This window comes from Pogonomyrmex barbatus, unplaced genomic scaffold (assembly GCF_055798465.1).
Source record: "Pogonomyrmex barbatus isolate J1 unplaced genomic scaffold, ASM5579846v1 scaffold8, whole genome shotgun sequence".
Lineage (NCBI taxonomy): Eukaryota > Metazoa > Arthropoda > Insecta > Hymenoptera > Formicidae > Pogonomyrmex > Pogonomyrmex barbatus.
The window spans coordinates 1367163-1394569 of record NW_028297182.1 but is presented as its reverse complement, the minus strand read 5'-3'; the positions used below and the strand labels follow the sequence as shown (position 1 = coordinate 1394569).

The window sequence follows — 27407 nt, the reverse complement described above, 5'->3', positions numbered from 1 at the left end:
TCGAAGGAATTCGCGAATAAATAAGGAACCGAGACTCGATTAATTTCGAGCGTTAGATCTCGTAAGATTTATGTGTCGTTTGAAATTACAGGAATATTTACGATGAAAAGAGAGTAAAATAAGGAGATTTTGTGTCGATGGAAAATCGGGGAATTCGAGTGGGAAGACGCGTTAATGAAACAACTTCGGAATGTGTCTTCGCGCGGGACGCGCGCCACGTGTATCCGTGAGATTCACGGAGGCTTGTTTGTTAAAAAGTCGCGACTACTCGTTAGCACCATTACGCGATCGTTATAACGTGCGTGTTAAACGTGTCGTATTACGTGTCCGCGACGAGATTTCATCATTCAGCCAGCAGCGAATTCCCGATCGGTCGTCTCGATCGTTCCAGCGACGTTCGCCTTGGCAAGCACGTGCGCATTCTCGAGCACGATTATGCGGAATGGGCATAATGATGTCAGTCGCGGACGACGGGGGGCGGGAGTTCAGGGCCAATCGTCCATGTCTCATCCCCGATGAATCTCGAATCCTTGCGACCCCTTCTCGGGGATCTTCCCCCGTGATTTCCCACCGCGCGCGCGCGCGCGCGCGCGAGGTGTGCATCACCGAGAATAAATCATGCTTATTATTAGCTTACATCACCGGTCTCTATGCGCCACCCGTCGTTCCTCCTTCGCGCGCTGCTTTTGCGGGATTTTTTTTTTTATCCTCTCTCTCAAACGCGCGCCTCTTGCAGCTGGCAAGCGCAAACACGAGGTTCGCAAGCTCGCGCGACGTCTGTACAAACAATTAGCCGCCGCCACGTCGCAAGCACGTCGCGAAATACGACGCGACGTCACTTCTTGCGGGGGAAAGAGTCGCTCTGATTTGTGCGGTACTGTAAAAACCGACCATCACGAGCATCGCGTCAATAAAAGCGTTTATTTCGTAAAGCGTTTATTATAAAAAAAAGAGATGACTAACATTTTCCGACATTTTTTTTTATCGACGATAGAAAATAAAATGTATATCGTATTGTTAAATATAAATTGATATTAAAAAGAATATATTCAATCTTGATGGCTGAAAAAGTTGATGGTACAGATAATACAGTAATACGTTAAAAAAAAAAACAAAGAGTAACAATAATGCATACGTTAATCGGATCAGCGCATTAGAAACGCAGAATTGCCGCGTACGGACGTTCCACTTAAGATCGGAATGAATCAGGGCGACAGCTTTATTGGCTTTGTTTCTCTGATGTAACGTCGCGTCCCACGGAATTAGTGCAGCATTAATGCAGCAACGCCGATTTCTCGCCGCCGGCGAACGGCGGATTGTGCGATTCGGTGCTCCGGCTCGCCGAGGCGAGGATAAAAATGAGACGCTCAGCCGGCGAATTCCCGATGCGTTACGGTGGCTCGTTTACAGTTACGCGCATTATTCTACAGAACGGTTTTCTCTTTGAAGCGCTCGTTGCACGTCGATCGTGTTACATCGACTCCTTGTCTCCTCTCGGACACCACGAAGGAGACCAACGCGATACGATCGAAACGGCATACCTCCCGTGATACTTTGCCGCGAATTCGAATATCGCTCGTCTATCCGCTCGCTTTGATCCCCAATCAAGCAAGCCGTAGCTGCTACAGGATCTCTAATTACCTCGACACGACAGTCAAAGTCTCGACTGTCGCTTCGCGTCGCCGGATTCCGGAGGAGCAGCTCTCGGTCGTCTCTCTGACAAGTTTCGACGAGTTCGAAATACCTCAGGCGACAGCGGTTCCCGCCTCGGCGAGACGTAATTACGTTTAATAGTTTTGCAAACTGCCGTACAAACAAGCCGTTTATCTTGAAATGCCTCCCGATACCGTTCGACGTTCGTATAACGGAGATCGTAACAGATTCCGCGACGGGATGGTCGGCAGTGACAATCGATGCCGTATCTTCCTTGTGATTCTAATATCCGTGAACTTTGCGCATTAATAGCTTGTTGAAACGTCATGAAAAAAAAAAAAAAAAAAAAACGGCGATTTAGCGGAACACCGGCGTGATTGATTGACGGAATTGTTTCATACGACATGCATAGAAAAAAATTAATAGTTTTAAATCAAGAGACAAATGTTTTCATATATAAGCAAGAATGTTGTAATCTTCTTTGAAGATTTTAGTCTTGACTTAATTGAATTTGTCTTGACACGAGTATTATTTTTGCTCAACTGAAAATTAAAAATCTTTTATATGAAAATTATAATACTTTTATTTATTTATATATGGGAATATCTGTTATTTACATGAATATAAATTCAATACAAATCAAGAAAATTTTTCTAAGAAGATTATAATATTTTTGCTTATGAAGAATATATAATCTTGAGTTAAGATTAATTTTTTTTTTCTGTGTAAAATTTGTAGATTTTCGTACTTTGTTTTCGGTGAGAATCGTTACTTCTAAACATAATACTATCGACGATTGTTTTAATCCTGTTATTATACGTGATCGCATCATTCAAGATACGAGTGAGGAATGTCGTAAGTGTTAGTACCACAATTAACATGAAACGTCTAAACGGGATATTTTCCGGTATCCGTTTTGGTACTTTAACACGCGTTGTACATGTCAATGTCGTATAAATTCTTCGTAAACGATATTCTCGGCGATTCACGTGCAAGGTGAACCAAATATAGCTGTCGACTTGACGTTGAAGAATCTGACGATCGATTTGTTTGCGGGCCGATTAGAGCGTTTTATACGGATTAGTTCAGGCTTTATGTCTTTAACTCTCGAATATATTTACCGATGAATAGAATACGTCGGAGGCAAATGTTAATGGTGAAATGGCATATGGCACGAAATAGACTTCGCGCAACGATTTCTTTGATTTGAAAGCTTAGGAAAAGTAGACGATTATCGACCTGTAGGAAGCAGGTCGTAAATACCCGACTTATTAGTTATTTATGCGACTCTTTAGCGAGCAGTCCAAATTTAGCTCGTATAAACGTAGAAAGGTCGAGCACATGGAAAAACAGCCTAATTGTCTAAGCGATACTCCGGCACCTTGTAACACTTAGATTCAATATACAAGAGAAACGATCTTACTTTTATTTTCAATTTATTTTCAAGATAAACTTATAAAATTATTTACACGTATTTTAACATTTCATGTTATTCCCTTGTTTTTATTGAACTGTTCTTCGAATCTTATCGTACGTAGTCGAAATTACATCTCTCACGGGTCTGCCCCCCTCCCCTCCCTCCCCCCCCCCCCCGAAAAAAAAGTAGCGCAGCTTATCATTACGACGACAATTTAACAACAATTTAACGACAATTGACGAAGATCGTGCACACGCGAGACACGCGCGCTCCCGCGTCGTTCTCCTGGTTGTACACACCGGCCGCATTGCAAAACCGCAAACGACACACGATCCCGACAGCCTTGAAACAGCCTTGCTCACGGCTAATGCAACTGTTGCAGTCGCAATCGCGTTTTCTTCAGGCCCCGTGCGCCGGGTGCGCCGAGGGTGAGAGAGTGACGTAGGTGAGGAGAACGCGGCTCGATATGGCGAAACGCGCTCGAATACTCCACTCGCGTTACACTCCACGGATGCGATCTCGGTGCAATTAATCAATTGCGCTCTAATGCGCAATACTGTAATGACGGCCGGCCTGTTCCGATATATTTCAGCGTTTGACAATTGCAGATGGATAGACGGAGGGTCATGCTGCGGACGATAACGACGATTTCATTCAAGAAATACGAACCTTAATTGTTATTATTTATTTTAATCACTGCGACGATTTACAATTCTTGTTTTGATTAGGTACACCTACACTCGAAATCATTATTGATATTCTAATAATATCGTCAATACTGGATGTTTCAATTTAGATTGCATATTTATGTTTAAAAAAATCATTATGTTTGAATTGATTATTTTAATATCTTGCTTGCCTTAAAATTAGTTGTTTCGAGCATAGCACTGACGACTTTAATATTTCGACTTTAAATTTCGTTTCTTCTTGATATATATATATATATATATATATATATATATATCGGTTCAATTTTTATATTACGTGACTCGTTTTTATCTCTGTGCAATATTAACGACAGTTTCGGTCGGCCTTCGGAACGTTGCGAGCTATATGTTTGTCTTACTTGCGCTATTAAAGGCCACCCATCGAACGGAAATGATAAACAGAAGAAAATCAAAAGTGCACATTTTATTATTTATTTTGTTATTAACCTCCTCCCCTACAACTGTCCAAATAATTGTGAATATATACGAAATTGTTTATTATAAATTTTTTAGTTTGAATGATATGCACGTTATATTGTTTCTCTTATTTCGAAACGAAGAGAATCACCTTCGCTCTTGTGAATCATCGTCCACAAGATGTTTTCGATAAGATGATTTTTTTGTTTTCGATTTCAATCTTTTTTTTTTTTTACATTTTCATTTTTTATTTTTGGAGAAAAGTTGAGGCGCTCTTACAATGCTGATATTAATTATCGTGAAATTAAATGCGGATACGCGTATCAATTATAATTGTATCCGAAACTGTTTAACAGCGTAAATATCAAACATAAATTCCATTGCGTGATTTGTCGCTTGTTTCACGCTCGCCTACGAATCTGATCGTGCAAAGGTCAGATCGAAACGAGGCTCGTGGCGAGCTTAATAGAGCTTTATGGATAACGCCTAATCGCAATGTGGATGGCGTACAGCGAACTTCCGAGTTTGTTATCTGGAAAATTAACTCGGTCGCGTTTCTACAATTCTGTGAGAACTCGCAGAACTTTGTAAAAGTGTCGCGAATAATTCAACTTGAATTCCACTTCATGAATTCTGACTGCATTTCGAGCTGCTCTTTTGAGAATATTCTCATTTGTATACCGTATTACGTTTCACGTGTATGCATCCTAAGTTAATTCTACCTGTGATTAAATTCTCTAAAGAGAGAAAGAACTAATACGATTGCCGTGCGGTGCCAACGAACATGAGGAAAATATTATTTTAAACGTTACAAAAATTTGAGATACTTCGTGGACGTGTATAAAATATTTTAATATCTCTAATATCTCAAATAATAACTAAAACGTTTTAATATCTACAAAATGGTATGAATAATTTCAGAAATTTTTAAAATAATTTAAAAAGTCGAACTTTAATACCCCCCCCCTCCCATTATACAAGATATTTAATAAAAATATAGATGTTAAAAAAAATAGATTAAAAAGAATTTGATTAAATATTAACAATGGCTTTTAGTAGTAATAGAAATTTAATTAATTAATATAAATATACGCTTTTACATTACGTTTTCACATCAATTTTCAAAAGGTCTCTAATATATGTCGAAACCGACATCTCGGAAGAATCAAATACTACTGTTCTTTGGCAGCGGGGTGGAATGAATATAATATGAGATAGACTGTGAGATTTCCAGAAACTTCTTATCTTCAAACAGCTTCTGGCGAGCAATCTCGTTTGAAATTTCACGGCGCGTGGTGAACGTTTTGGATTTGAAATCAGTTGGAAAAAGTCCTTGCGCCGATTCTGAAACACGCACAGCATGTAGTAGACAACGTTTTTTTTTTGCCCTTTTGGAATCGAGTCTGCATTACGCCAAGCGCTGACATATTTGGAACGGCGGAACGACTCGCTTAAACTGCGCCGAGATCGCACTGCAGTGGTGATCTTTCATTCGATATAGCTGATTTTGTCTCATTCTCCTCGAGTCTCCTCTCTCCATCTTAGATTTTCTTCTGCCGGATTTTGACAGAGCCATATGTTTATTGCTTTATTAAGAAATATAAGGTGAAAATAAAAAGAGAAATTAACCGATTATTTCGATCTTTATATAACTACTCTCTTCGTTTACCCTCAATTGTAATCTATCTTATCAGACAATTAGCATCATTCGCAGCATCATTTGCGAGCCCTTGACTTGATTTAATATTTAACGTAACTGAATAATCGAATTCTGTTGAAGCGATTTGCATTATACTCCCTCAATTTAGTATATAAAAACTCTCACCAATTATTCTATGCGAATCGATTATTCAAACGCACATAGATACACACACACACACACACACACACACACACACACAAAACATATGTATGTACATAAAATTTGAGAAATATATTTCAGTGCGGATACGCGCGGGCGCTTTATCCTAACCAAAAAAATGAAATCTAGAACTCTTGTGCAACAACGCGGGATACAAATTATAGTAACGATTCCGTCGTTATATCGCGTATCTCGATACGGATTCTGCACGTCCGTGTAACATCGTGTAGGGACGCGTTAAACCGTGCCGAACAATATCTGGCTAATAGAAATCAGCGAACGTAATGGTGGCGGGGGAGGGGGGGGTGACCGACCTGTTGACACCCGACTATAATACGAAGCGTATCGCGCGGTTGCTTTAGGTACGATTAACGATCAAATTACAGGCCGGAGAGAGGCTGAAAAGCTCGCCTTGGATATCGGCTCGGATAATTCGTTTTGACGCTCCTGCTCTTGCTCCTCTGGCCGCTCCAGCAGCCAGCTGCACGTTGCCGGACGAAATCCAATGACGGCGCAGAGCCGGAGATAATTAAGCCTCGCACACACAAGCGCCGACATAAAAAGCAGCGTCTTTTAAAGATCGCTGCTGCGCAAATAATCCTCATTCCTCTTTCTATTTTCGCAAATCGCAAATCGTTAATTTGCAATTTAAAGCCACCTTGCTTCTCGAGGCGGTTATACGCGGCTCGTCATGCGAGTTTTTCACAGTCTTAAATTAACTTGAATCAACAATGCAATTTATTATAAAGATTAAATTGATTCGCTTTGCGAAAGAGAGATACGAATGCGATCTCTCTCGCAAGGTAGAAAAAGTAAGTGCGTCTTGTTGAAAAATTTGACAGTTATTTATATCAAGTTTTTTTGCGTTTTTTTGCGTATTAGCATTTTGTCATGAGTAAAAATATCCGAAGATGAAAATAATAGGATAATGAAAAATCTATTTTTTATTTAATTTTGTATTTTATGCAATTAAATATAAAATTTTATATATACACAAATGTATGAAGTTATATTTCATAATTTCCATAATTTTTAACAAATGTGAATTGAAAATGAAATATCAGGATTTGAGAATTTTCATTGATTAACTTGTGTATCATAAAAATGCGCACACCGGACTTTCGCTAAATGTAAAATGTAAGGTCGTGACTTTCGACCCACATAGCAACATAAATGTGACACGCAATCGTTTCGTTAGCAACGTTTCCTGTATCGTTATCACTTCGATGAACAGGTGCTATCGATCAATCAATAGATTTTTTATCGTGCGAAGAAATGTTTTTGTTGTGCGTCTGTTGCTACGAAACGGCACCTAAAAATCTATAATAGAGCCCCGTTTAAATCCAACAACGATAAAATTCTAGAGACTCGGTGAGCATAAATAGATTTCCGTGGTGAGTTAATATTTACGTTTTTAAGTAATTTGTCAAATGTTGTCGTTTGAAATCTTATAAATTTCACTCTTCCTCAATGAAATTTTAATAGAAAATTAACGAGAGGTATTAATTAAGTGATGCAGAAAGTGGAGTATAGAAACTATTTGAATTATTTGTAATATAGACCGTAATGTAAACTGAAACTTGGACGTTGAATTTTCATTCAGTCTCTCGAGGATCGCGTTGCACAAGAAACATTAATTAGCTCTTAATTACAAAGCGTAGAGAAATCTCCTGATTTTCAAAATTACTTGCAATCTCAACATACCCGTAGATGACATAATTAATTCTTTCAATCCGAATTTATATATATATATATATATATATATATATATATATATATATATATATAAATTCAATAAATAAAAAAATGATCCTAGACTCCTGAGATCGAGTTCGCTGAGCTTTCTCTATTCTATTATTTGAAACTTTTATAATTTATGTTCTTTAACGAGATAATCTACAATCGCTTTTGTCAATTACCAGCACGAAGTTCGTTTGATGACAATGAAACAACGTTCGCGGGGAAAAATCGCTAAATTCCGCGACGCAGTGTCGCGTCCGGTTTTCGATACCAAAAATTCGATGGCCCGTAGGGACGTAGGCGCGTTCGAGTCCGCTGTTCAGACGCGTTGTCCCGATTCTCCATGGTAATTGGCTCGCGGCGTTCGTCCCGACCAAACTTTGGCAACCGCAGAGGCGATCCCGGCGCCGCCGGCGCGACGCCCACGTCGCCGCTCAAGTATTGACTGGTGTCCATCGTCATCTCGTTGCACGCGCAACCTCTCCTCTCTCCCCTCCCCTCCCCTCCTCGCCCGTTTCGCGAACCACCCGTAACGGCAATGTCCGCGTTACGTCCAATTAATGAAATTCTCAGGAGGTAACGGTCGGATAATGAGCGCTGCAAGCCCGGACGCTCTCTTCCAGATAGATATCCGTGAGAGTATCGGTTTTAGGATAGATATCGGAGCTCGGTCGTACGGGAAAAAAAAAAAAAAATCGACGGGAGTGAATGGAGGAAAAGGGAAAATTCACGACTTGGAGCCGTCGCGAAACATAATTAGGATTATCGTATCGCGCATAAATTTTGAAGACGCCGAAATATGCCTTATGTAATTGATGATTGGTCATCGCGATGTCTCATCCGACGTTCGATTAGTTATATTTAGCCTATGAACAGATGTTAGATCCGATAGATCTAATCAGACAATCAATTATCACTGTAAAAGCAGATAAAGACGTACTGATGAAAATAACTTTTTTTTTCCTCTCCATTATTCTTTATGACGAGAAAGAATTATGATATAAAGGAAATAAAATTGCAAAATTAGATGCGTTATATGTAACGATTTCTTATTCTCTGTCTTATGTTTTATACCTACATTTATTTACACTCGATATCATAAATCTTTAGCTTTAATGTTTCTCGCGCAACACAAGCAACCTCTTAATCTTCTTTTTTTAATCTTCTTTTTCTCGCTCCATCCGTTTAAACGAGATCCAGGAGAATAAAGAAGACACGAGGTTATTCAATATAGATTCAATTCACGGCCAATTTCATATCTCGTCGGAAAATATATCGTGGATACTTTCATATATTTTTCTGGGAAAACGCGCTCGCGAACAGGTGCTTCCAATTGCAATTTTTCGCTAACGTTGCTCGTCGACGTTGCGCGCGAATATGCGGGCGATAAGCTCCGCGGAGATGAACTTTCACGCTTTGCATTCGCGGATCCTCGAGGCGATTTTACGGGAATCGGCGAAGGTCTCGCGCCGACACGATGTGGGACGAGGGGGGAGGGGGGGAGGGGAGAGGAAGGGAGAAGAACGGTTTACCCGGGCGTTCCCGCGATTCTCCTCACGCCTCGCGATCGGCGGTGAAATTATTGGTCGCCATTCAGAATTCGTTTCATTAAGCGATATTTTCTGACGTCGCGCGATCCATTCGCGCGCGCCGTCCACCGTCGCATTCCCGCCCATGAATACCGGAATTCAATGGAAAGTTGCCGGAGAATCCCGCATGGGATTATAGCTTTACTTTCGCCCACGGTGTCGGGCGCATTTACGTCACACCTCCTGCTCGCCAATGTGTTCCGAGACAAAAACGAGCGTTCATTTCGCAACTCATTACGAACGTTCGTTCGTTCGTTCATTCGTTCGTTTGTTCGTTCGTTCGTTCGTTCGTTCGTTCGTTCATTCCCGCTCGCATTTCCGGATCGTTCCTCCGAGCAATCCCGTTCCTCCGAGCAATCGGTACGGAACGGAGGGGCTCTCAAAGGCTCCGTCTGATTATAAACGATGCGCAACTACTGAAAGTATATTACGATCTTTACGCGCATTTCGGCTACGCGTTGCGTAACATCGTGCGTTTACGTAATTTCGCGTTAGGCAGTAAGTGCGCGCTTTACTCATGGGGAATGTAACAAGGGAAACAAATTTCAGCTATCACATAATTCGCATAGCTTCATACGAAATGTAATCTTTATGCTTTTCCAAGACGACGAAGTTATGCGGCGTAAACAGGAGTTAACAAAAGAGACCGTATAAATAATCACGAAATTAGATTATCGTTATGAATTTTAATATTTTCATTCTTATCATATTTCAGAATATTTTCTGTAACTCGTTCATCCGGAATAATATCTCTATTATTTTTAATGCTACGAAAAAATAACGAAGGGAAAAGTTGTTCGTTTCGGAGCAAATAGATAGGCAGCATTTTTAAAAATTCCTATTAGTTTACGAAATTTTTTTACGTCATTTAATGTCATTTTAAGGTCAACATATCCCATATAGTAGTCGAATTTGTTTTTTTTTTTTTTCTTTTTTTGCGAACTACGTTACTACGTTAATGAAAACATGTTATCCCATTTAAAAAAGTGTTGTTCTCGAAATGATCGAGATACCCTGTACATCGTATAATACTTATTACACCACATGTTTTTCGTACTCCGTGCGTTACTTCGGAATTTTAATTTCAACGTTCTGTTCATATTTATTACGTTTACATCCGACTGCTCGTCGGAGTGAAGTCGTCGTCATTGTCGCGCAGCCAGTCGACACGACGACTGACGCTGTTAAGCCTCTGGAAATGGAAAACATTACGGAATTATGAACAGAGGAGGCAGGGGGAGGGGGGGGGGAGATCTCGCAAACGTACAATGCTCCCCCGAGAAATCCTGGCGGCTACGATTCTCTTTTCATCCGCGAGCCATGAGGACAATGCACCTACGTCGACGGCTTCAACGAGGGAGCGAGAAGGAGGGGGGAGGGGGGTGGGGAACGCGTTACATCGCCGGCACAGTCCGCTGAATATTTTTCTATTTTGTAATCCAATATCCCGATAGCTCGTCACGTATGCTCGGGAATGTCTTCGAGAGAGACGTCCTTTCCTCTTTGATACAGTCTTAATGCGAGCGACGTTGCATAAGAGAGCAGCACGACGCTTTCATTCAAATGCAGATTGTGACTCGGTTACCCCATTGGGCCACCATGAGAGGAGATAATAATAGATTGCAACAACGTCGCGTCACATCGTGCGTGACACGTCGGTATTAACGAATAAATAATTATTATTTAGCACGAGAAGGGAGAAAACGGTTTATCGGAATGAAGAGCGATATCAACGCGATATCGCAGAAACGTATTAATTGCTAATAGATTGCTATCTCGCAATGAGAATCAACAGTTTCTGGGATGTGTGCTCATTAAACGCGAAGGTTTTACTTCCTGATGATTTTTAATTAAGTTTTGACATCTTTTTTTAGACACTCCGTAGAATGGCACATGTCACCGCGATGAAAATCAACCGCGAACCGGGATTACAACATGAAGTGTGCATGGACAAATCGACTGCCGGCGAGATAAATTTGTTCGAATTTTCTACGTGAGCGATGAAAGCGATATGGAATAAATTTCTATCGAATTTGCAGACTCTCTCCCAGAGAGTAGAGGTATCGCAAAACCGATTTCCGCTTCCACGTGCACGAGATTTCATCATGCGCGAGATAAAAATGCAGATTTAGTCATAACACGCGCTCTCCACCCTTCTCTACCCTTGCAAACCCCACGTCTCTTATCAATGAGGCAAGCCGATAATCGTATGCTGTTATTATCCCCGTAATGATATTTGATATCGCACAACCGGTTCTCTTAACCCACTGTTCTAATTCAGGCTCGGCTATCTCGTCATTTTCCTGCGCGCGACACCGTTTATTTTTCAAGATCGTTATAATTTTCGCACGATACGTCAGGCATTGTTATCCGCTTTTCTCTTAATGAAAAATGCTAAACGGCAGGGGGAAAAGAATAGTTAAAATATCGAGGTGGTAATTCTTTGATTGACGCCTTCAGAAATGCGAATATTTCGTATTTCACTTGCGCCAATATTTTAACGGGAATTTTATAGTTTGCATTCAGTTCAGAATTCAAGGAAGAAGAAATTAAACGAGTTACGAGAAGGAAAAAAAATTTGTCCTCAGATTTGTGCCAAAAAAAAAAAAAAAAAATACAAATCAATCTGAAATATTTTATTTTAAAATACATAAAACGCTTTTACATAAATTTATATTTATATTTATGTTTATTTTTCTTTTACATTCTTAATTTCTATAATGAATGTAGAGAAATATTTATTGCAATTTATCATACGAATGAAATGAAATTCGAGGATGTTGGAAGAGAGAAATTTAGTAGAAATTTGGTAAACATTAAGGTAATCGTAAATTTAAAATTTAAATAATATTATCATTAGAATTTAAATAATATTTAAATAATATTACAATATTATATAATATTATAATATTATTTAAATAATATTATAAATTTAAAATTTAAATAATATTATCATTTTATATATAGAAAACATTTATTAAATTTTTCTTTATAAAATGTTCTTGTTTTCTTTGATTCTTTTATAATTTGTAAAGAATTGCATATTTCTACATTTTATTATCATATTCTTTGAAAATTTTTCTTCTTTAAATCAAAATGCGTGGTGATTTTATGAATACAGTATAATACAGTATAATAATTTGCATTATAAATTGCTTGCATAAACTAGTTCATATATCTAGCTGATTAGATACAAATTATGTTTTTTAAATCTCCGAAATGTTATATAAGTGAGAAAAAGTTTTATTTTAAAAGAAAAACTAATTTAAAAAAAAACAAAATGTTTTCTTCTTGTAAATGCGGAATTGTACATTTTTCCACTCTTTAATATAATAATACTCTTCTTTTAACATTAAACGTTTTACATTGTCTAATTGCTAAATTGCGAAATTAAGCACGAACGCCTGTAGTAATGCGCTCGTATAAATGCATAACTTCTTATCGGCCGTTATCAAAATACGTCATCGTGCAACGTGTCGCATTACCTATTATTTTTCTTCTTCTCTTTCGAGTCGAGTTTGCTCGACTCGACTAACGTCGCGGAAAATGAAGATTTGCCCTTTTCTGTTACCTCTTCTGCCCTTTTCTCATTATTTTCTGTGTCACGTGATTTCTATCAGGAGGGACAGGCTTAGTTATCTTTCCCGCTCATATTTTACATTTCGCGAAATTCGTTTATCACGAGGTAGATTGCGTTTTAACGGGCCTTTCGTTCCGATAGGAACCATATCGGCCGACATTTAAAATTAATGGCGCACATTCTTGGGTGGTATTACGACCACGGCAAACGTGCTAAATCGCTTAATATTATTGTGGGCTGCGTAGGCAGTAGGCACCCTATTCCTATTACCGTTTATCGCTTAAGTATTTCTTTCTTTTCTCGTCCGAATATATATTTTATCACGGGGTGCCCTATTATCAGGGTGCCCGTTTTACACCGTTTTACTCTTTTGCTATAAAGAGCACTTTTGCTTTTCGAAAATGAATTTCTGTCAAGACTGTTCAAGAAGAGGAAAAACGTCGCGCGCGCAGTGATACCACTTTTGGTTGAAACCTCATCCGATCTGAAAAATGTAATATTGTAAAATAAAGCGTTCTGTTCATACACGCGCGCGCCCATAAAACGCTCGATTGACGTCAGTCACGAGGATATTTTTAGCTCTCCGTTACAGTGACTGTTCAGGAAAAAAAAAAAAAGAAAAAGAAAAAGAAAAAAAGAAAACAATGTTTTTTTTTTCCTTCTTCTCAAGATTGCCACTTGCATTCGCCGCATTCTTCCCCGCAATTATTTGCACGTTTTCGTCGCCGCGGGCGGTATTCCGTATTTCCTTTCTTTCCTTCTCATTACCGCCTACCGCTATTTCTGCTATCGATATTCCGGCTCGCCGGTAACGATAAGAGGGGTTGGCGATGGTATTTACGATAAGGCGGCTCTTCGGGGTTACGTGGGCGCCGTAGAGTGGTGGGCGTTGTGCACGGGGTTTATTTTAAACTCATGTCATCACGCATTATTCGGTACACCATGAGTCAATATCGGTCTCCGCCTTGATCGCTCTTTTACGCTTGCTTATTCCAGATATCCGTGAGACGAGTAGGGAGGGTAGGGAGGAGGTAGGGAGGAGGTAGGTATAGCGAAGGAGAGGAAAAAAAAGGGGAAAGAGAAGATAAAATGATAGGAGCGTATGTCGTGTGCGACTTGTTTGAATCTATTATCACTAGTCTCGCGATCAAATTTTGCAAAAATTTTTAACAGAACTGTATTGTATAACTGTCGTAATTATGAGAAAATTGTGAATTATCATAATTACTTTATAATTATGATTAATCGTCGAATAATTTTATTATTTCTCAGGGACGACAGTTGCTTCTGTCGCAAAGACCGCGGAAATAGCGTCAAACAAAATTTATCACGAATAAAGTCAGAAGTAATAAAACTTCGCTTTTCGTTGCTGCAAGCTTAAGCCAGTAATAATTTATAAACATTGCGTATATCGCGTATATAAAAAAAAAAATTACTCGCTACATCAGCAATTTAACGTTTTTACGATCATCGAAAGTGCATAATTAGTCGCGGGTGTCACGTCAATTATATTCAATATGATAACGTCCATTACGATTCTATTCGCAAACCGAATGAGATCAATAATAATAATAATAATAAACGTTGCCGGCCGCATGACGTACCGCGAATCTCATTATATATTGCAGTTGCGAATGAAATTGGTTGACGAAATTCGGGCAGCTCGTTGAAATCGTTATCGATCCCTCGCGTGGTCCCTTCGGCGGGTTCCGAAGGATATACGCACACGCGTGCGCCGGACCGGAAGTGGACCGCTACCGGAAATGAAACGCGCCGGACGTTAATCGGCGACGCGTTTCGAACAAACAAGATACACAATGTCGGTCAAGGGTTCGAGAGACGCGCGCGTGTCATTTCGGGGGTCATGATTCATCGACGTTCCGGCGGAACTGAAATGCTGATCGCGCGGCATTATGCATACGCGCGCCAATTTGCCTTCATCTGCATCGAAAGACCGCGACATCGAAGTTTCCTCCGTCTCTTTCCCTCTTTTGCGTGCGCGCGCGCGCGCGCGCGTGCGCACTCTTACAATTGTAAAACACGTCACCGCGCGAAAAAATTTATTTCCAGACCCCCGGGAAATGTCGAGCGTTTAATAAAAAATGACAACGCCAGAATCGTCGGATGATTTACATATTTCTGTATGAACGATAACGTTTTTTTTTTTTTTTTCCCTTTTCCAATTTTGTGCTAATTCCCGGTGAAGCGCGGCGACGGTAGGAAAGCTCGTAAACTCTTGAGTTTTCGATCGTTACTTTGCATTTTTCTTAAGTACACGAGCCACTCCAGAATGCATTTTTCTTGAGTATATACGGGCTGTCCTGCATAGAACACATTTCCCTTTCCAGGCATAGATCTTTCCGCGAGCGCGAAATTCTTCCCTTAGCGACTTCCGAGGAATTTTCAACGTTAATAATTAAAGCCGCGTCACTAAATTAAGCTTGGAGAGAGCAAACAAAAAGAAGTTGTTTTTAATTAGATAGGACACGAATTAATTTTAAACGGAGAGATTTTTAAGATAGCAAAAATCTATCGTAGTATATAACTCCAATACATAAATTAAAATAATAACTCGCTCGTCAATCATTGATGAAAATCTTATGTATATGCGATAAGATGGAGAGATATTAATCTTCCGACTTTTTTTGCTCAAAACCTTTTTCTGTGTTTGCAGAGAGGAAGTGCAAGAACACACGGTGAGATGGAATGCGAAGTTCGAATTTTTATGCAAGATGAGCGCCAACGCCTCCACGGGCGTGCTCGATCCGTGCATTTTAAGGATATCCGTGAGAAAGGTGAGAGCAAACTTACTTTTCATTTGAGAGTGAATAGAGTCCAATCCTGGGAATGCGACGAAAGAAAGACGGAGAGATTCTCCTCTCCGTTTTATTTTCGCACGAACGTTTTCATTCACATTCTCGTACGTGCGTAAACTACGACAAGAATCGAATGCGGGACATCTTTGTCTCATTTTTTTTTCTATTCTTCATTTATAAAATCGATAAAAAAAAAAACAAAATAATGAGAAAGATACGAAAGTATCGTATTTTCTTTCGCTTTAAATCTTTAGTTACCTTATTGAAAGATAATTTTTTTCGAATAATTTATTATTTAATTGATCCGAATAAAAACGCGATAGACATAAGAAATTAAAATTATTAAAAGTATTCCAGGACATCGTAAGAAAATTACATATTTTTTATGAAATTCTTCTGATTGCATTCTCATTAAAAATGTATTGAACGTTATTAGAAGAGAAATTAAACGTGTTTTTATAAATCTTATTTGTGCGACAGGAACTGAAAGGAGGCAGGTCCTTCCAAAAACTGGGCTTTACTGATCTAAACCTGGCCGAATTCGCAGGAGCTGGCCTCTGCCGAAGGAGATGCCTCCTGGAGGGTTACGATGCTCGGCATCGTCAGGATAATTCTATGCTGCGCGTAGCTATCAAAATGAACATGCTCTCCGGAGATATTCTATTTAAAGTGTAAGTGTAACTGCTTATCTACTTGAAGCAGTAACCCATTTCAAATTTTTTAACAACATTTACACAAAGGTGAAAGATATCTCAGATTCTTATGTTTCAGTCCGGTGCAATATTTAGAATGAACAAAATGCATTAAATCAAGCTGCAAAACTAATCTAATATTTAAATGTAATAAAAAAAACTGCATTTAAATTCTTTTCTCTTCGTTCTCTCGTTTTTGCTCTTTTTTGCATAGCACATGTAAATGAATTGTTACTCCGATTGTTTTCAATCTGTATCCATGACAACTGTGCCCGTGTTTGATCGTGAGAAACTATGGAATCCTTTTGATTAACGGATTAATCGATTATTGCCCCAGCCCTTCCCCGTCGTTGAAGCAGACGCAGCTGGCAGTGCCTGGGGTGCAAGGTGTACCTGGTACCGGTGACGAGGTGACGGCATCCGAGAGATGTACTAATCGAGAGGATTACGTGTCTACCGGTTCGTTGGCGGGAAGTATAGCAAGTGCCAGCAGTGGTTTCGGTAGTCTTCCCAAGAAGAGGCCCGCACTCTTCACTTCCGGTAATTCTCTCTCTCTTTTTTTTTTTTTTTTCACGTTACATTTGATATCTCAAATATTTCATAAAAAAAGAAACTTTTATTTTGATAAAAGAATAAACATGTGTAAAGCACTATACGTAAAGCAGTAAGAATGTAATTGTAAGAAATATAGATTTTGAAAGGTACGAGGAAAGGAATCATTTAAATGATTCGTAATGATTCGTGATTAGAACTTCTCAGCGGAACGGAAACGTACGATCCGATGACTCTCAGCGAGATCGTACCCTCGGCCATTCCGGTAGAGGCTCTGATAGAAGCGCACACGGAATCCGGGCACTCCCGCAACAGCAGTAACACCAGTCAACTTAGCAAAGGGTCCGGCTACGGTTCCTTAAATTCACATAGCCAGCATAGCAGGCAAAGCAGTAGCGGCGATAGCGGTCACATTAGGTAAGGCCTAGGCAGCTCGTCGACGATCCTACGCGTCTACTTCAAATAACTTTCAAAATTCTTCACGTGATCTATGGTATATATATATATATATATATATATATATATATAAAATACACAACGTGACTCTCAGGAAGGTTTATATCTTGAAAGAAATCTTCACAGCCAAGTATTAAGCGCAATTTCAAACGAAAATGATGTCCAGAGTTCCTTTAATTCTTCATTGATAAAGACGAATACAGTTTTTTATATTGCATAATTCTCATTCTAAATTCTATGTAATTGAAATAGAAATAGCTGTACAGAATTGTCAATTATTACGACATTCTGAAAAAAATCATTGATGTACCAGGTTTCACCTTTCGTTCTAATCTATTATTATGAATTGCTTAATTTTATCATTAATAATAATAATAGCATGAGTTGAAAATTGAAAGTAATACTGCACGAAAGAATACGACTGTTTGTCGCAACAATAATGATAAGTATATCCCATCTAATTCATTTTACTACAAGAAACTAACGATTTCTTTTTTACATAATGCGAGACATTTTGGCTTTATTAACAAAATACTTGAACTATAATTCACAAGCTATATATCTTGCTTTAAATATTACTTGCCTTTATTATTTTTTCTTGACTCGAAAAAGATATTCTATCTTTGACCTTTAACGATATCAACCTTCTATATGCCATGTAATCGATAAAACTTGCTTTAGCAAGCTCACGCATATTTTCGAATAATTAACTGTAACTTTCTTTTTAAATTAATAACATAAATTATATGTAAACGATTTAGCAGATTTTTTAACAAGAGAGCGAATCAATAACGCGTGAAAATGTGTTTTTGCTCCAGCCTCAAGCGATCCCTTCATTCTCAATTTTTCGACCGTAACTACGACACTCTGGACTCTCTATCTTTTTTTTACTTTACGTATGTCTCTCTCTTTATATGTCTTTATATGAGTTGTACATGAGTTATTTATGATTTTTGCATGCTTGTACATTTGTGTTTGTGATCTTTATAGGTCACCTTCTTGGCCGGTATGGGCACCACGAATCCCCAACTCCTCTCAGAATCCGTCCACACAACCGATCGCCTGTCGACCTGACGTCTGTATTGAATCCCTGTCATCACACCCGTCCTCTCTGTCGCACATGGCCTCCAGAGCTCGGTTCTGGTCGGCATCGAGCCCTCTCTCCTCGCGTATCGGTCCAACAGATATGGAAGACCCAATGGCGACCGACGTTATCATGAAGAACGTTTATTCGGTCGGAAAGCAACAGCCGCCGCTTTGCGGGATCAGAAACGGCTTCTTGAACGACAACAATTCACGCGATTGTCGCAATGATGATGCAGACGCTCGAATGGCATCCGGTATCTTCAGGGTGCCAGACGTACCGCGACATTCACGCAAGAATTACGAGAGGAACAGTTTCGAGGCGCGTAACGAACGTAACGCGATGATGAGCTCAATTGCCAAAGAAAGTAACGGGCATCATCAGGGTATCATCTTCCCGGTCGCGAAGCCGAGAATCAGTGCCGCGGGTTGGCGCGGCATGTCGAAAACCTGCGACTGCATCGAAAAGGGCAAAACAAGCCCGGTATTGCGATTGGTCGATCAGGCCAGAGCCGTGTCCTCTCCCGATCCTCTCCATAGGCCCGACAATCAAAGAGCCCCGCTACGTCCCGCGACGACAGCTCAGACCCTCAGGTAGGTTTCATTTATCAGCGAGTTTTCAGTTTCGCGACTCTCTTTCGGCGGGAGCGTCTTTTTCCCTCCCCCTTTCTTCTTCTCTGGTTTTCACGACGTCTTTGTCTAGCCGCCGTATCTCCCCTTTTAAAATCCTCGAGACGATTCAATGTGTCGCAATATGTTTCTGGCTTTATCTTGAATGATTAATACCCTCTATAGGCCGCAAGAACGCATATGCGGGAAGAGATATATTCAGAAAGCAGATAATTCCGTAAATATTTACAACAAGTGTATTTGATTAGCAGACAATGCGTTGCATTTTATCCTTGCATTAAATGGCACTTTATTCAAAAGTGAGATCATCTCACTTGCAAATCGTTGACGACTGTATGTCCGGCATGCCGGAGTAATTGGTGATTCCGTCCTGACGAACCGGCAGATGTTCGAAGTAGCAATTTCCCGACTTCTCTTCCTCATATAATGCATTACATTTTCTAGATTGAGAAAGCACATTATAAGCACGTCCCAATTAAGTAACGTTTATCAACTTTGCTTTATATTAACCATTTAATTCGTTTTACGTATTTGTTTTTTTTTTTACGTCTTTTATTTTGTTGTAATTTTTCCCTCTTTTTATTTTTGGAGAGTAGAGCGATGCTTGAGACAAAATCAATAATAATAACTCAATAGAACAGACCATTAAAGCTCATTTGTGCGTAATCGATTCGCTTAAACCTACTGTAAGAAATTAACGAAATCATACATGTAATATAAAAATATAAGTGGTATGTATCAAACTATATAGGCATGCCGCCAATAAGATTTAATGAATCTTTGGACAGATTTAAATTTAATATTACATCGTTGCTTAATTATCCTCCATATCTTATTTTTATCATACGAATGCAATAACTCATGTTTCATTAACCATTAATAATTATTATGCTCATTTATCATTTCTGTGCCTTCGGTGTGAGCTAATTAAATATATGCTACGTATTACATGGCAGTTCCAAGTATGGAGTATTGTCTAATACCGCATTAAGGTGAATTGTGTTTCTAGCGTATGAACACGTGAGATCAAAGAATGCGTGCGTCATTAAAAGATCATTCTGTTATTCTCGTGAGGTGTACAATTTATTTTTAGATTTTCTATATCTTCTTACTAAAAATGACGTTTTTTTTTTTTTTATATTAGTTTGTATTTTTTATCAGACTTTAAGCTCATATTACGATTTATTCGAGCAATTTCTTTATTTATCATAATAAAATTAAAATCCTAAAACCGCAACAGAAATACCTTGCAAAATATTAAAAGTGATAAAGAAATGATGGCAGAAATGTTCACAATTGAATTTTCCAAAAAGTCTTAAAAGTCTACTATTAATTTTTTTCTCAATTTGTTGACAAAGATAAATAATTAAACGCAAAGTGCACTTTAAAAATGGCACCCGTCAAGTGCAATCTATTCGTTAGGACGTAGCACGTCGTTGTTATCTATTTCAAAATCAATTGTTCTAATTAAGAGAGACGATCTGATTATCTGTACGCGCGCAAAATAAAGAAATGATAGATCGGGGTACATATAGTGTGTTATGCGGTAGCTGTGCTTCCAGTTTGGATGGCTTTGTGAATCCTTGCAGGGGTATTGGCGGAGGTCACCGGAAGTTGCTGGACGGGGCGGGGGGCAAGCTGGCCACGGTCGCCACCAGTCCAGCGGACTCCGAGGAGTCCTCGTTAGGGATACTGGAAGTCGCGCCACCGAGCTCGCAGCATCGAAACAGCATTACCCCACCGTCAGTCCATGCTTTCGTCTTCTCTTACGTATACCCTTCCTTCGTGCATACGTCTTTGCTCTTTTTTTTTCACCGTCACCGAAAATACAGCAGCTTCTAAGTTTCGCTACGAAGGAAACGTGCTCGCAATGTATCAACATATAAGCATTATTTAATTGTGGACAGGCAATGATTAACTGGATGCATGCGAAGTGTAGTTTCCTGCTGTCTCCTCCTCTACGCAGCTTCTAATTACAGTTTATGGAATCTACGTGCTACTAATTCCCACGATTCGATATTTAAGCTGCGATAGAACAGAAATTCGATCGACTTTGTTATCACGTTATTAACGACGCACTTGTTTATTATTTATCCGATTTAAATTCTGGAATTATACATTTTATAAACCGTTTAATGCGCAGGACGACTTTCATCGCTCTGGTATTAGCTCTGGATAAAACATTCCACGGAAAAGAAGTAAAAGTCATTTATTTTGTTTTAATCGCGCAGCGGATGAAAGTGTGATAAAGTGGGCCTTGAACTGGCCAGTCAGAATTTCCGAGAACGAGCGGACCTTAATGAGGCTTAAGTGCTCTCCAAGCTGGCTTCTACTCATTGCGAATGGGCGAGCTACGAACGAAATCTAATTTCACCATGCTGTCGCATGTTGAAAACGAGACGATTTATATTTTGCTAAATCCAGATTTTGTTGATCCATCATCATCTGACGATGAGAAGCAACCAAGTCTGGATGTGCATGTCGACGATGATATCTATCGTTAAAATTTATCCTACGTTTTTCCGGAAGTCAATTGCGTTGCAGATGATCCGGCAATTTATTTTAACATTTTCTGTAGCACTCTACAAGCATAATCTGTAATTATCCGCAAAAATTTATGATCTGCATGGCTTACCACATTCAACTTCTCTCACAAAAATTCACAGTCTTCATATAAATTTAATTCACAATCACATTCACGATTACTTTTTATATTAAACTATCAGAATTGATACAATGTTTACAATTAATTTATTTATGATAGATATTGAATATATTTTTCGCCCTTATTCTTGAACAAGCAATTTTTGTGTGTAAAAACCTGTCTTATTAACTTTATCTCATCTATTTTGATTAATGCAATATGTTTGCAATAATCATCTTCTCTATAATTTTTCTCTTTCTCATTTACTTGCGCGCTTAATTAAACATTTTTTCAACTTTCACGCGTTTATATAATCGTCTCGATCAATACCTGCACGAGAAATCGTCTCCTTCACATATTAAATTTACTGTCTATATCCACAGAAAAGACGCATTGGTTTCTTTATACATTTATCGGACGTTCACGTCTTAACGTGATGTTTTCCCTATTTTAAGCGAATGCGATGTATCTACACACCTGCTATATACATACTACCAATGAACAATTCACTTCAAGAGAGATAGATCAACGAGCACATTGGCATGGAATCCATTGTTTGAGAACAACACTTTCCTAATCTTAGAATAATCTTAAACTACACAATTATTTATTAATTGCCTACTTGATATATTATATTTATTGCTTGTGAATATAATTGTAACGCTACTCTGCGGAGAATTCGGCACAGTATGCAATTGAACTGTTGGAATAGAAACTTTTCCTGAAGAATGGTATTGTTTCGCTTGCCTGAACTTATTTATTTTAGCTAAGATTGAACGAATAAGTAAGTTCGAGACGCAAAACGGACGTGCAAAACAACGATCGATCAAGTCTTGCTTTCAAGCATTTAATTGATCGTTTCATTAATCTAATCACATTGGCGAGTAATTGCGAAGAAATGGATTGACGCTGTAACGGAAGATTAAAATTTCTTCCTAAGCTAATCGTCAGTTTTTCATAATGTGCTCATCATGATAAGTCGAGGAACAAAATTAATTTTTATAGATCCGCATACGTTAATACATCCGGAAACGTTTAAACTTTTCACAATTCTCGATTTCACCGAACAGAGTGGTGTTGATACTTTTGTCCTGCTTTTTATGCCAGTGCTCGGTTTAACATGTCAAAAACCTGTCGAGACATGCGATGAAAATGGAAGGTAATTTGTACGTAATTATTCGCAGAAATCCTTCCGGCGGTTCAGGTCTCAGTGAAACTGGATCCCTGGATCGTGCTAAGGCCGCGCTGGAGCGTAGGAAAAAGGCGGAGGACAGCACTGGTAATCCTATCCTCTGTAGAGTTGAAGTCACCAGGCCAAATCCTGATTCTCTTATCGACGAACTGCTTAAAGCAACGAATTTGGAGCAGACGGATCTTGAAAGTTCCGAGAGTGTGTATCTTTCTTTCAATTTATTATAATAATTAAAAAAAATGACAATTACCAGAAAGTATAACGAAAGATTCTGTGCCTTTTTCTTTTTTTTTTATATATATATTTTTTTTTACGACGAAAAGTAAGAATAATTGTGTAAATTTTAGATATTTTAGTTAACGTAATTAAGTTTTCCAAGTCAAAACATTCGAACGATTATGAACTTTATAATTAAATGATTACTTGCCTTTTGCAGCAACTGGTCTTCAACTTTTTATCGCGAAAGATGGCACGACCGCGCTTGGCAGCCACGAGGTAAAGAGTCAAATGCCCGCCGGTGTGTTCAAACAGGTGGTAATGGAAGAGAACAACAGGTAACACGAAGCCATCACCACGAGACGACAGTATACAAGACAGGCCAGCGCCACGTTCTCGTTGGCTCTGGTGCCAGAACTCGTCTACGAGGCCTACGAGCCGCGGTAGTCACAAGAGACGACGACAACGATGAACGAGGGAATCGACGTCGAGTCGGAAAGAGCCAGCCAAACGCGACACAAAGTCGCGCCATCCTTGCTAGATTGTTTTAGATTGCTGCTCTCCTCCAAGAATAAAGAAACGCGCCTCGATGATTTCGAGAGTCAAGTTGACATCCATCGAAGCAGAAACGCAAATGGGATGCTCGAGACGATTACTTTGTGTAAAATCCATTGTACTGATTCGCGGGACCGAGGCTAATGTTGATCATTTCATTAAGTGTGCATTCCATAAAATGTGAATAATTGTCGCGAGATTGTTATATATATATATATATGTCTAAACACTCGTTTGATCGAGACAACGATCATACGAGCAGATTTTGCATTCTCCAAAATCCCGTGCAACGAACGAAATCTACATACAATACATTGCTGTTCACGTAGTCGCTCATCGGCTGCATCACAATACAAGAGATGTCAAACGAATACACATATGTTTTCGAAACTAATTCAAAAAAGCAAATATACATTTTCTTCCTGGCAAGCGAAGCAATGATCCTTGTCAATCCTTGTATTTCGCTTGAAAGAAGCGTTAGTCAATAAAGTTTAACTGAGTTTAAGGGAATACAGAATGTAATAAAGGAATATAGTTACAGAAAAATAATGATAAGCGTAACGCGGTCAAGGTCCGACGAAACTTTGCAATGGGAAGTAACATCGAGCAAAAACTTAAGCGCCAACTTTATTTATCTATAGCAATACGATGATGATACCTTGTAACGTGGACATATACTGTAAAGGGGTCAGCGTTGAAAGAAGTATCAAATTGAGACGTTATATATTGTGATTATATCCTTGTATGAAAGTATTCTTGACAGCATTTCTGACAATATTAGCCGGACGAAAGAATGTTTTCTCAAGATGATTCCTAAGGCATCTTGGGAAATTACATTCTGTCGATATATCGCTTTTGGATTATAATTTTTATTATTTCTGTATATTAACAAATTTATTTTTGCTTTATAATGTAGCATATATTTTTTTTTTTACTGTTCCTGATTATTTTCTGTTGCGCTTTTTCATCGTCTACGAAATCCTTACACATAATTAATATAAAAACGTGTTTAAATAAATAACAAGCTAGAGGCGAAATCAGCTGAAATAAACGAATTGGTCAGTTAGAAAGAACAATGTAAGTTTACAATTTTCCAAATATTGCAATATGTGTTTTGTGAAACTAAATATAGGTTTATAATTTATATAAATATTATATTGTTTTCGAATAACGTTGCTTTGAAAGCGGCAGTTTTTTGATACTTCCTGAATGATATTCCGATTCTAGAACTGTAATACTTTTAAACTAGCCGATTCTTTTAAATTTATGGGAATAAAACTTGAAGATATTTTTCTGATATAAATGTTTCATGACTGAATATACATATGTAGTTCGTATTATTTTATATTGTCAAGCTCGGCGAAGATGGAGCTCCGTTTCGTCGAATCTTTTCCAAAGGCCCGGTGAAACTTGGCGCGACCGGCTATCCGGTATAGTTATCTGTGTATATAGTTGTAGTAATTGTTACGTAGCTAGATCGCTGGTGTTGTATACACATTCTCTTCGTACTCGAATAATCTGTAATTGCTAGTGTACATTGTGCTGATGTATCAAAAAGACAATGCGAATGCGCGTGTGTAACGATCGTTCGTGTATGTGTGTCTTGTGCGTATTTGTATGTTCCTTCTCGAAGGTTCTTCGTAGATGCCTGCCAGATGGAAGAAAAAGTCGTTAATATGTGTGCTTGGGTATGTCTGAATCGTCGCAAAGGATAGTAAGTACTTCCAGTCCGTGAGGTCCGTTTCGAGAATTAGTCTGAACGTTTCGGTCCTCACGGCTCGTTGCAAAAAAATAAAATAACAGAGTATAAAGTCGATAAAATCGTAAGCACAAATGCTTCTTCAGAGCGCTCTCCGAAGCAATTCGCCGCGATTTGATTTGTCGTACCGATCTTGAACACGTTCGCGAGCGACCTTTCCTCTCTCAGAGTTTCCAAGGTGTTTCCCATCGGGTTCCGCTTTCAAGATTAAGTTCGTTAATTACGTTAAAAATCGGAAAGACTGTAGAAAAGATGATAATCGCCGACGCTCCGATGGCACATCCGACCGTAAATCGCAGATTTGATGATAAGCAGCCGCGGTGCTGTATGTTTTTTCTTATAAATAATTCGATACGTTCCTTCCGCTCTTGCGTTTTCTCTTCATTTTTACGTACGTGTGTTTTTTCTTCTAAATCGTATACGAGGTATATGACGTTCGATATCTTTCTCGATTTTGGATACGACCATGATTGTATTGAGTCACTCGAATCGCGAAAATAACTTTCGGCTTAACTCTCAATCACTATGACGAAGTCAAATGTATTTCCATGTCGCGTTAGTTTGCAAAACAATAGAAAAATTATTTAATATGTATGCAAAAATTTTTCTCTTAGTACTTTCCAAATTTTAATTTATTATGTTGATTTATACATTTTACATTTATATATAGGATATATACGTGTTGCCTTTTTATTTGTTATGAAAATAAATAATAAAACCATGTGTGTTTGAATATAATTAATTTTAATGTTTAAAGTAAGAAATATAGTGTGCCATTTATTATTAAAATAAATCCGAATCCATACAATAATAAGTATTATTTATCTTTAATCATAGCGGTTGTGAGTTAAAACGCAAGTCGATCTGCAAGTTTTCCCGTAGACATATTTTTTTTATACGATGTGTCACGCATATGGTTCTTTTTTTAATAAAGTACGTGCGATAATCAGGAGAGACGATTTCTCCGGAGCGTGTCGTATTCGCCGATTGACCGTTAGTTAATTTATTGAACGGAATTTCTCGCGAAGAAGGACGATTCTGTGAGCGAGTATCCCTTCCGGCTGAGACACCAACGATTCCTCCTTTTTTTTTTTTTTTTTATACATTGTTGCGTCAAGAAGACTTGTGTGCAAAAAGTCGAATTCCGCTCTTTCGTCGAGAACTTCTCCTCGCAAGAAATCCACGGTCATAGACCGTTTCATTCGCTCGGCAGACATTAATGTTGTGATATTTTACGATACCGTAATAAAATAAATATTGTTATTACCTGTATTATTATCATCGAGATGTATTGTAAACGAAAATACTTTACTTTTATTTCGAGGGCGGCCGCCGCCCGTGTATCGAGCGCCAGGCCTGTCTTCCTTAATTCGCAATTGTTGCACATTTTGCGTCTGATGATTATTTTGTGAGATGAATACAAAATTTCCATGTGCTGATAATAACATTCTGAAAAACCACGCATGTCTCGATCATTGAAGAATCATCCTGTCCACCATAACGTTTTTGTATGATTGCAAAACAATATGCATGCTATTTATTTCTAGCTTATAAAATTTTGCTAAAATTAAGGAAAGATTTTATGATTAATATATAATATATTTTTAATAGCGCAATCAATTAAATTGTCTTATTAAGTTAGTGGGAAAAACTTTTACGTTGATTTTTTGAATATTCTGATCATTATTCTATTATTAATTTTCTTAGCTAGAATTTTCCAATTGTTGCATTTTCTAATTGATATCTATACATAAATTTATTAAGATTAATTAACAGAAAATAGAATGTAACAGTGTTATCTAATTTACTAGTAATTTTCTATATCATTCGTAAGATATTAAAAATACG

At 38.5% G+C, this 27407-nt stretch overlaps 1 protein-coding gene across 5 annotated transcripts in view; it reads left to right on the top strand.

Annotated features, from left to right (window-relative positions):
* The window catches only part of LOC105425521 (early estrogen-induced gene 1 protein), a 64117-nt gene extending 37098 nt beyond the window's left edge, over positions 1-27019 (top strand). For 2 of the 5 annotated variants that reach the window (XM_089083653.1, XM_089083654.1), the window contains exons 3-10: positions 15639-15759; positions 16261-16451; positions 16810-17012; positions 17222-17441; positions 18299-18376; positions 18471-19157; positions 23022-23227; positions 23466-27019. In XM_089083653.1, coding sequence (XP_088939779.1) covers positions 15639-15759; positions 16261-16451; positions 16810-17012; positions 17222-17441; positions 18299-18376; positions 18471-19157; positions 23022-23227; positions 23466-23587 — 1828 coding nt within the window. In that variant the 3' untranslated portion in view covers positions 23588-27019. Of the gene's footprint in view, positions 1-15638; positions 15760-16260; positions 16452-16809; positions 17013-17221; positions 17442-18298; positions 18377-18470; positions 19158-20782; positions 20936-23021; positions 23228-23465 lie in introns of all 5 variants that reach the window. The other 3 variants (XM_011636337.3, XM_089083655.1, XM_089083656.1) reach the window with 3 other exon arrangements.
* Positions 27020-27407: the final 388 nt, after the last annotated feature.